This window comes from Stegodyphus dumicola, chromosome 9 (genome assembly GCF_044657685.1).
Source record: "Stegodyphus dumicola isolate Sdum_Otavi_A_Nest chromosome 9, ASM4465768v1".
In the NCBI taxonomy this organism is placed as follows: domain Eukaryota; kingdom Metazoa; phylum Arthropoda; class Arachnida; order Araneae; family Eresidae; genus Stegodyphus; species Stegodyphus dumicola.
In genome coordinates, this window is record NC_140776.1 from 47,935,237 (window position 1) to 47,947,228 (window position 11,992).

General features: G+C 31.5%; 1 protein-coding gene across 3 annotated transcripts in view; it reads left to right on the plus strand.

The window, feature by feature from the left end:
• LOC118193420 (beta-1,4-galactosyltransferase galt-1-like) overlaps positions 1-7,037 on the plus strand; it is a 67,772-nt gene extending 60,735 nt beyond the window's left edge. For all 3 annotated transcript variants that reach the window (XM_035364506.2, XM_035364507.2, XM_035364508.2), the window contains exon 4: positions 6,610-7,037. In XM_035364506.2, the coding sequence (XP_035220397.1) occupies positions 6,610-6,833 (224 nt within the window). In that variant the 3' untranslated portion in view covers positions 6,834-7,037. The remainder of the gene's footprint in view (positions 1-6,609) is intronic.
• Positions 7,038-11,992: the final 4,955 nt, after the last annotated feature.

Here is an 11,992-nt window from a genome sequence, read left to right on the forward strand (position 1 = left end):
TTTCAAATAATTAAATTTGCTTATAGCGTCAAGCGTTTTATTTTGATGTATGGCTGATGAAAAAGTGTTCCAAAATGTCAGCCATTCGCAGCTCTCGCCATAAAACTTCGGAATCGTAAGTTTAGGAAGCTTCACATTATGACTTTCGATTTTAACGTTTTCTATAATACTTTCACTTAACTGTTCAGTGCTTCGTAACACATTAAATTTTTGTTGTTCTATATTAATTTCTTTCAATTTTTTGTTATCTTTGTATTTAAATGTAGTTATTCTTTCACGATATTCGTCAACACCGTTTAATTCCTGGTCAAGATAATTTATGTCTATTAATTTTTCTATATCGGCATCTATTTGTTTTAACTCGTTCGATTTTTCATTTAAGAGTTCTAAGGAAATTTCTAGTTCCTCTGCATTCACTTCTGTTTTTGGTAATTCAGTTTCGATTCGGCCAATTAATTTTGTAACGGCAGCCCTTATGTGGCCGCGTTTCCTTTTCAATGTATCGATGAATTCCGTCATTGTTTAATATTCAACAATTCAACAAGTATCAGCAATTCACTAATTATTTATGCTTATGTATTATCTATATAACTGATATCAATTTAGACAGTTTCAATAGTTAGGAAAACAGCAGTTACTGGCAGTCCCTGTTCGGGCGCCATGTTAAAAAATTTTATCAACTATGCACTATTAAAATTTTTTGATCATTAAATAGATAAGTGAAAGTTCACTTACCTTCTAAATAGGGCTGCCCTGAACTGCCTGCTTTTCCTTCTTGTAGGTATCCGTCTTTATGATGAACTTCGATTCACTTCGAAACACAGCTATAAACTTTTTAAGAAATTTAATTCATATGAAAGATATCTACAAAATATTTACAAGTTATAATGATTACAAGCATAATTTATACGGAGACGGTCTATCGTTATACATCCGTTAGACGCGTCAGCCGTTCAACTGATTACTTTTAGTCTCTTTCGCCAGAGGGCGTTCGTGGAAGTAAAGTTCTAGTAAGTAAACGCGACAATAACTTTCAACAGCAAAGGCACGATGCTGTGCACTCCAACGATCCATATACTGTCAAACTCGAAATGGCAGCTCATTAGTACACGAATGCGGCACGAGCTGGCGCACATTCATGCAGTACGTCATTGTACTACGCAAGTCAAATTACGCTATGAACGCTGCCGCACTCTGTATCTTTAAATGAACATATTCTTGAAACTGATCCCGCATACAGCAACTTTTACATTTAAGAGTAATCGTCAAACAATATCTGCACGTAAGATGCATTTTCGCAAACATATTACAGACAATTCACAGTATGTGTGGGACAACTGTGCATAAAATTATTCTCATTTCAGTAATTATATTATGATCAGTAATTATATTATTATATATGTATTAAGAATATTTATCAGGAAAAATGATCCTCTTTCTGTTTCTGTCTTTTATTATTATTATTTTTTTTTTCAATTGAATTCAGCAAAATTTTTAAATTGTGTGTAAACATGATGCAAAATTATTAATGTTAAACCTTTTTCATTCGATACATTTACTGTACTTACTGTTGTATGAAATGTAACACATTTTTGGTTTCTAATCTAACTGGTAAGCCCCCCGATTTTCTACGAATAGATTAATACTTTAAATTAAAATAAGCAACTAACGTACCTATATCCTGTACAAGGTTCATGACAACTTTCAACCCTTGTCCCCTTGTTTTCAGTTCACAATGATCTGTCTTGAATAATTTTTTTGATATATTAATGTTAAATCTCGTCGAGAGCGCGGAGAGAACTAATTTTGTTTCCGAATCCTCAATGATCTCTCTCATTTTATTTTTGATTACTCTCGTTTTCGAAAATATTACACGTAAATGTAAATATTGATCAGCAGAGTGCATCTGTAATCATTTAAAAAAGAAATGTCGACTTATTTTCATTTTATTATTGTTGTTGTGTTGTCCATGAATTTCACGGAAAAATGGTTGCCAGAGCTTCAAGGAGGTTAGACTTCTATTTCCACTCCAATTATGAAGGAGAGCGCCCAAGAGGGGTGGTCCGCGAGTCTCCCACTCCTCTTCTTCTACCATCAATCCACACGACAGGACTTTCGACTCGCCATATATTTAGAGTGCTCCCATGCCCCAAAAGACACTATACATTTACAAACATCCATGCCTTCTCCGGAATTCAAACCCGGGCCCTTCGGAAGCGCAGTAGGCTCCCCTAACCACTCCATTATATGGATATATCTATACTGGGTCGGAAGCCAACTCAGCTGCTTACTTCCCCTAACCACTATATCGTCTAGGCGGCTATTTTCATTTTCGTACTTACATATGCAAATTTTTATTACCTTTTTTTTAATGTTTCTAATATGTTTTACAATCTCAACCGGTGTCGAGGTTACAATAGTTTTTTTAGTAATTCAGAATTGCAATTAAAAAATGAAGCAAAGTATTATTTGGTTCAATAAAATGCATTCTTAAAAGTTCTTTTTCGAATATTTCCTTTTACTAAAAGTACCTAATTATTATTTCTCTTTTATTTTCTTTGTTCTTCGTCATTTGCTTTTCTTCGCGGTTCTGAATCACATTAACTGAGATGCTGAAGTCACCGCTAACGCTAGGAATAATAACTAAAGTAACACTAAAAAATGGAATACAAAAATCTGAAAGGTTTCAGATTTTAAATTACGTTCAAAAAGGCGTGTTTTTTTTTTTTTTTTTTTTTTTACATTTTGCGTGTTACCTTTATTTATTAAATATCATGTTCTTCGCCCTTAACCATAAAATTCAGGTCAACAGGAATATCGCGAAATAATTTTAAAATAGCATATCTTTAGAATTTTCGATACATAGCCTCGCATGCTGGAGATAAAAATGTTAAATATTTTTTCTGTAGAATGTTGCCATTGCTCACTTTGAAATCCTTGAATTTGTTAATCAAAAATTCGTTAAAGGTTTACAAATATGAAATCCATAATAAAACAAATTCCAAATTTCAAATTTGGGCTTCCAGATGCCCATATTCGTAAGAGGATTACGTTATTCAAAATTGGATGGTTCTAGGTACCGCTGTTTTATCACAATGCGAGAAACATTCATACATTTATGCAGAGTCTTCATTATTTAATTTCTTTAAATATAATACAAGGGGATAATATTTGGTGGCAACAATTTGAAAAGTAAAACTTCGCTTGTAGTGAATCAGCGAAAAATGCCATAACGAAAATTATAGTTCTTCTGAGCAAATTGTCCCTTTGGATTAATAATAACTAAAGACTTAGGTTCAAGAGACTCTTCATCAGGTTCCTGGGCGATTAGGATCCTGAGGAGAACAGTTAGCAATTACATAGCTTTTGATGGCATAGCATGGCATTATTTCGAAGTGAGAACCAGCAACAATACTAATTCTCGTGTGAGCATGAGTGAGTCTTCAAAGGCGATGATATCCTGAGTAGAGAAGATAGCAATTATATGGCTTTTGAAGGCTTTTGCATTAATTTCGATGTGAGAATCAGTGAAAAAACTAATTCTTGCGTAAGGCATGAGTGAGTCTTTGAGATAGTTTTATCCGCGAAAACCAGGTCAGTGTAGCAGCAATAACTTTAGCTGCTGTTCAGCTTGTAGATAAGTTGAAGCAATTTATAGGCATATTGCAGCTTCTGAGCAGCGTGCGTCTTAAGTCCGAGTCCTAAATGAGAGTGTAAGCGTCGAAGTCCCGGAGGTTGGGCGATTAGGCGGAGTTAACTGGTTATAAATAAGAACTAAAGTAGGCACCTCATGCAAACTTATTCATCTCAAAATATCACAATATCTTAAAACTAACATGAAAACAATTCACAGAATACAGTTAATAAAATTAGACCATGAAGCTTAAAACATAGATTACGGATTGCATTATTAGTCTTAAAATTCTCAATTTTAAATATATAAAAATAAAATCTAACCTATTTTCCAAAATAAAAGCTTTAAAACTTAAGATTTCATTTTTAAAATTGCTTTACAAATCGTTGCCCTCCACACTTTCAAGACAAAGAATAATTAATTTAACATTTTTGTACGTATTTTACAATGTTTTTTTTAGATACTGAATTAGTGTTTTGTGCGTTAACAGTTTGTATAAACTTTCTGAAAAAATATCCCAGGAGAGCAAAAGTATTGAACAAAAATTTGAAACCTTTTATACAACTCCAACAGTAACAATTTTTGGCTGAAGATAATCCTGAGCAAATGCTTCGGATACTTTCATCAGTTTACATCCCAAATATATGTATAGTATATAGCGAATATAATAATTAGCTAGTAGCTTTGAGTAAAATAGCTAATATATATATTAAATACTCTACATAAATATATTTACTAGAAAATCTAAATTAGGTAATGAATATATAAAAAACATGTTTTAAGTAAAAGATCTGCACCTTGATATCTAAATGTGAATACAAAATTACGTATGTTAAAATGTTTGTTATTCGGCACATATCGGTTTTAACGAAAGTTCTCCGCCACCGCAAATATCGCCTGCGCAAACAGTTCACGTTGACGTGTTTAATCATACTTTGTCAAACGATTTAATATAATATGTTTTAAATAGCTTTAGATTCAATATAACCCAATATGAATTTCGAAATTTGAAGTTAATGTAAAACAGTATAATTCTGTATGCTTCTTATCGCAGCAGTAGAAAATGGTAGCGGAGAAGTTACAAAACAGGGCTGTACAATCCAGTTTTTGAAGCCGTTAACTGTGTTTACTGATGTATGTATATGTTTACTAATGTTATAATAAATACATACTTTTACAAACATATTGATATTTTACGATGAAATCGTTACGAAAGCTTAACCTGCAAAATAATGCCAAATTCTAGCAAGACAACAACACTGTAATGACTACGTGATTCTGACCGAAAAATGCGTCCTTAGTGTCTAGTTTAGACTCTGTCGAATGTATGTGGCGAGAAATACAGCATAAAATTCGAAGGCAAAATATCTTATAAAAACAACAAACTGATAAGGCGAAATTAGTGAAGAGCCCAGGAAAAAAAAATAAAATTTAGTTGAATCAATACAAAACGTTACAAGCCATGTTAAAAAAAAAAAAAAAATTAAGAATTTTTTCTCATTATTTGATAAAACAGTGTCTCATAACTTTTGTAATAAATTATTTCGGAGAAAAGAAAAAAACAATAATTTTATAATTTAATAGTTTATATTGGGAAAATATTCCATACAAAAGGGTACTAAGCAAATGCATACTACAAAGAAAGTCATATTTTATAATTTCAGTTTAAAGCAATTAAAATTTTTGGCACTATTTTCAGAAATAAAAAGTGCTCCATCATTCTATGCCTTTCATTATAAATATTGTTACGAAATGTACAGGCGCGGTGAGATAGCTTCCCCACAAAGCAGTTTTAGGGTTGCCATAAAATGGCGAGGGAAGGCAGGGTTGTCACATTTGGCGAGGAATCGTCCATTTGGCGACAAAATTGGCGATATACCATGGACAGATGGAGAACCTTCTGGAACGAATTCTTACCGGTTTAGCCCAGAATGTTTTTGAACACAAGCCGAAAGCTATATAAACCCTGCTAGTCCGCAGTTAGTATCGAGTCTGTGCCTTGGCTAGCGAGCTGATAGTTAGTATCGAGTTGTTGTCTCGTCCAGCAAGTCAATCGAGTTGACAACCCGGCAGCGAGTACTGAGTGGGTCGTCGAGTGCAACGAAAGAGTCTCGTAGTGTATCGTGGTTAATACATTTTTCGAGAGAACGTGTTGAGCTCTGGGAACGACTGAACCGAAGAGTCAGGAGCTGTGCTCTGTTTGTCGTGGAGTGCATCATGAGTTGTAGCGTGGAGAGTCTCGAGAGTACGTGAAGTTCCGAGAACGACCAAGGAGAGTCGGGAGCTGTACTCTAGTGCTTTGCCGTGAAGCTGTCTCCATCGTGATAGCCTGATAACCTGGAGGCTGTGTCGCTGATTGTGTCAGCGTGTTTATAGTAGTTCATCGACGACTGTAAAAACGTGTTTTGGAGCTGATGATACTGGCTAATAAAGTGTGTTTCAATACTTCATCAAGAAGTAGTGTAGTTATTCACTCCAAATTCACAAGAACCCCATATGAACGTGAAGGAAGAAAATAACGTAACAACTGGTGTCATAAAAGAAAAACGTAACAATATAATTGCATGCAATGTTAGTTCCAAGTCCTTTTATCCTCAACATCCCATTTTGAGATGCTATGCAGTATCATTAGAAACAAACAGTTGTAAGACAATAGTTCTTTTTTTTTTTTTTTTTTTTCCTTCAAATTCTCTTTAGACCAGGCATTCTTGGCTGCATTTAAGGTTGACGATACACCCATCGAAACCAACCTATTATTTGAGAAGGGGTCCTGCATACAGTTAAATGAAATATAAATGAATTCAACATACCTAAGCTATGAATATCTCTGCAGATAAGAAATACCATTCGAGCTAGATATCGTTTACGAAGTTGCATCTAAGATTGAAATCTCTTTCATAGATATTTTTATTTATTTTTAAAATCCCGTTAAATTGATAAATTTAATGAATTCAACTTGATCATTTGTATTTCAGGCAGTCGAGCTATTCAAGTTCCAGACGCAGTGGCTCTACTACACCACTACCGCATCTGTGAATTTGGTGGATTTAGTTGCCTTAAGAAAACAAGTCTTGTGGATAGAACTGCCACAAGATTTGGGCCCGAGCTACTGAGAAGAGTTTTATCTCAATGCCAGCTGGTCTATTCTGATCTACAAGGCAAATGTCCACTCTCTCCACCATTAGGTTCTCCATGGTGACTCTCGTGTTTCCAAAACTCTGATGGACTTGCAAGTTGATATACCATCCAATAGCCTTCTCATTTTGATTAGAAAAAAATCAATTCTTTTGAGACATTGCACTCAATTCCTAATTTCGCACCAAGCATTATACAATCTCTTTTATTTGCTAGTGTTGATTTTAATCACAAGTATAATTTGATAAAGGATGTTTCTCATTTTTAATCATCATGATGTAAGTTTCAAATTATACATAATCCGTAATCACAATCAAATAGTCTGATCAACAATAAATGAATATAAGCTAATAAATTTTTAAAAATTCGGATAAGTAATGTTATATTGCAAGGAAAAAAATACACTGTATATTGAAAACTAATAATGGTTGAAAATATAATATAATTTTATTATTTAAAAATTTATCATGCATTATTGTCAAAATATTCAATATTTACATCACAGCTCTGACTTATTATGAAGCAACTAGGCGACTCTTTCATCACAACTTTTGAGAACGAACAATTTTCAAATTTTTAAAATAAAGTAGAACTTTCTTTAATTACGCCCTTGTAATTTATGAGAATACCTAAATTTCTTTCATCATTCAGAATATATTTTCTATTATACATTTCTGTAAATGATAACCGTTCATTGACACTTAGTATAACCATAATAAGCTTGAAAACATTAATATTGTATATGACTCCCAGCTATGCATTTAATAAAATAACTATTCAATCACAGATAACTGATTTAATATCAGATATAAAATCTTTACCTAAATAATAATATTATACACAATCAGTGTAATTAAGACAGAATTCAAGCTCTTTCATTGACGTAATTTTTTATTCAAATAAATAATTTGTTTTTCAGGTATCACTGATTAAAAAAATTAAACAGTAAAAGGGGAAACTGGTGGATTATCAGCAAAAACCTTCAATTATGACAGCAATATAATCTAAACACGCAACAAAAATAAATGGTGGTGTGTTGGTGTATTTAATTATGGCAAAGCACACTAGGGCTATATGCCTATGGGGAGGGATGCCTTTGTGGAGGACTTTCTAAGGGAAACTGGCTCGTATACACGTTACACATAGGGGAAACCACGAAAACGCCCATGCAGCCAGCCCGTTCACGGGATTTGAACCTCAGACCGAACTACCAGTGTTCAACGACTTTACCGCTCGGCCGCTGGTGGGCAGCAAAAATAAATGATTATATTCTTTAAATATAAGTGTCAGAAATACAAAATTTCAATTTTGGCACAGCTTAAAAGCAATCAGGAATCAAGCACAACAGCAGAGAACACTGCAAATGTAAGAAACAAATCTGAACAATCATAAAAGATTAAAAATAGTAACACCTTTTTATCAAATAAATAAAAGGGAAGATGATGGAAATAAAATAAAATATTGCATATATATGATAACAAAATTATCTAGAAAGGTTTAAAAATAGGGCCAAACAGAGACATTGTCTTTTTATATTCGCATTTCAGATCACGTTAGCTGATTTCCCCGCCCCTCCTAAATTAAATTATTTATAAATATTTAATAATCGTAGACAATACTCCTTTAAAATAAGAAATCAAAAGAAAAAAAAATTGAGTCTAAATTATGCAGCTGTAATTGCTAAATCTTTGGTATTAAAAATGATACCTAATTTAGAAATGAAGGAGTTATATGTAAGAAACACAACATTTTTAAAAATAATATTTCAGGTACCAAAAAGAGATATACAAAAATTACAATTTACAAATTACATTACTTGACATTTATAAAAGATACTTCATTCTACAAAATGAAATGGCCCCCGCCCCCCCCCCAAATCTCAATATTTTCAGATTTTATGGGTTATCCAAAAGGGCTTTTTAAAAATCCTATGGCCCAGGTGGAATAGCGAAAAATTGTATAGATAAATAAATATATTCAGACTAATGGGAATGTTATATATCTTTATCACATCCATGTCTAGATATTTTTTAGCCTCAGGTAAAGAGGTAAATGTGTGCCTTCATATACAGTTAAATTAACTACAACATTATAATTTTGTATTTTTATAATCAAGGTTATAAAAGATTATAATTAAGGCTATTTTGTATTTTTATAATTTTAAGGTTACAATATTTATATTATATTTTTATAATTAAGGTTAGAGTACTCTCATAATATTTTCATGTTTTTTTAAACCTTAGTACTCTTATAATATTTTTAGATGTTGCTGCATATATTCAGTAAAATGATACAAATAATTTATAATTTTTAAATAAATATAAATACCTATAAAATAAAAAATATCTTTTTATATAAAAAGCAAACAACACTAACAAAGATAATATTGGTAGTAATGGTACTTAAAATACTGTGCTCATCATGAAGGTTTTTTTTAATTTAATTTTTATTGCTTTTAATAAAGTAAAATTATTAATAAACGTTTCAAAATTTATTACCATAATTTTTTACCTATAGATAGAAAAACTAGCCATATATGTACGCTTTCCTTGACCAAGTGAAGACTTTACACTTGTTACTTAAGCTTCTGTCACACTAGAAATTGAAAATTAAAAATATTAACACAACTTACAATTCCAATAGGATTCAACTCAATTGCCATTTGTATATTATGTTTGAAAGATCGAAACTTGAAAGGTGTTTAGTTTGTAGAAATAACTAAATTTTAAAGCCAGATATTTCAGACGAGATTTAAGTAACATTTATATCATTTGTATATTTAAGTGCTCAGTTAGCAATTGCTTTATTTAAATTACCCAATTAAATTAAATTACCATTTTCACTGGTTTTTAAAACTAAAGTCAACAGATATTGCGCCTAAATTCTCAACGCCAGTTGCTAGATAAACACATCTATTATTTCTACTGAGATATATACATATATATTTATAGGATGACTTGGAGAAAGCTGCAATGGATTGGCGATGGTTCTTTACGTTGTAATAATTTGGACAGAATTTACTGCGTGGTTAGAAAGATGACATTCAAAGACAGATGTAGCTATAAGTTCCACACGTAATTTTTTCCTTGATAACTAACTCTTAGGACACTTTTTTTTTTTTTTTTAATTGCACATCATCATTGTAGTGCGCTATTCAGTTTCAGAAACTGGATGCAACAACATTACATGTATTTTACTTTAAAAAAAATCTATAACAATAATAATAAAAAAATCTGAAAGGTTTCAGATTTTAATGGTTGCCTAAAAGGGTCTGTTAAGGTTTTCTTTGCCCTCGTTGAGCTTGCAGTCTATCACTAAGGCTGATTCAACTAACCCCACTTTTTGTTTTTATTTTTAGCTTAATTATTAAATATAATTTTCTTAGCACTTATGTTATATACAACTGAACAGCAAAATTAAAAAAATTTTAAAAACAGCATAGCAGTATATGTTTAGAATTCCTGATGTAGCGTAAGTGTTGACATTTTTCTTTTTTTTAGTTATTTCTCAATTCATCATATCAATGTTCAGCTTTCTCAATGTTCACAGTTCTTTGCAAAACATTTTTTTTTTAATTAGTAACATTCTGTGTGTTAACTTTATTTATTAAACATCACGTTCTTGGCACTTATGCCACATAACAGTCGATTCAATAGCAAAATCACTAAATATTTAAAAATAGCATATTTTAAGTTTTCCGAGCTGAAGATAGATATGTTTTTTCCCTCCCTCCATATAGTGTTGCCAATGCTCGCTTTGAAATCATTGAGTTTGTGAATCAAAAATTTGTTTAAGTTTTAAAAATATGAAATAGATTATAAAACAAATCAAAATTCAGGCTTCCAGATACCTATGTTCAGGTGGAGGACTATGTTTATCTGCAATTTGATGGTTTTAGGTACCGTTGTTTTCTCGCACCTTGCGCTCATTCAGATTCTACATTATTTAATTTTTTAAATATAATACAGGGCAATAATATTTGGTAGCAACAATCTGAAAAGTGATATGCTGTCTATAGTGATTCAATGCAAAATGCCATTTCGGGAGTAAAATCTCATACGGGACTAACATCCCTTTTGGGCTAAAATGCATCGACAATTCGTCATTAAATGCACTGAGAATGGCAAACTTAAAATGCTTTTTACATTAATTCAAACTGCAACACACTTTTTAAAAATGTAAAAAATCGCTCGACTATGATTTTTTTAAATCATTCTTATTATGAAAGAAAGCAAAAACTTTCTTGTATAATCGTGAAAACTTTAGAACTTTATATCCGACGTATTTCTAGACTATGAAATTTTAAAATCATAAATAGTGAAATCAAGCGGTTTACAAAAATTCAGAAATTAATTATAATTTTCATACAAGTTCCACTGAAAATATTTTTTTTTCCACTCTGTTCGACAGTGCAAAGAGTAAAATTCTGATATACTTAGCTTATTCGCTAAAAGAAGATATGTATGAAAATTTTTCTTAAATATTAAATTAAAAAAATTTTAAATCTAATTTTGAAAAAATAAAAATCGTTTCACTACATTGCATTGTCATCAGCATACAGTTTGTGTACAAACTTTGAAATCGGTAGCTTACCATGAAGTAGGTTAAAAATCGATGACAAAATTTCACCCCAAGTGAAACACAGTGAGTGAACTAAGTAAAATCTTATAAAAAAATATTCTTAAGTACATCTACAGCTTTTAAATAACTGTTATCAATAACAGGCAAATTTGAAAAACTTTTGTTTTACCGAATAGCAACAGACTCCAATGAAAAGTAACAAAACATTTAGAGTGGACAACATATAAAGCAAATCGATGAAAAATCGCAATTTGAGACTAATAGCTCTTTTAGAGTTAAAAAAAAACTTATAAAATGTGATTAATAACAACTGCACAGCTCTGAAACATTGCAAAATAAATAAAACTACATTATTCTGAACGATCACAAAACAAATAAATAAACTATATAAGCTAATAATGGATTATATCAACAGAACTTCAACATCTTTACTGTCATGTCCCTAAATATTTCCGTCAGTTTATAAACATGAAAATAATAACATGTCAAGATGAAATAACTATGCCTGGTAACTTGAAGTGACAAAGAATCACTTTTAATGAGAACTTTTTTGCTGCAGTGTTAACAACACATACCAAGCGATTAGATTATAGCAAAGCTCACAAAGACTACTTGCATAAGCTCCATTTAACTTTGATTCAC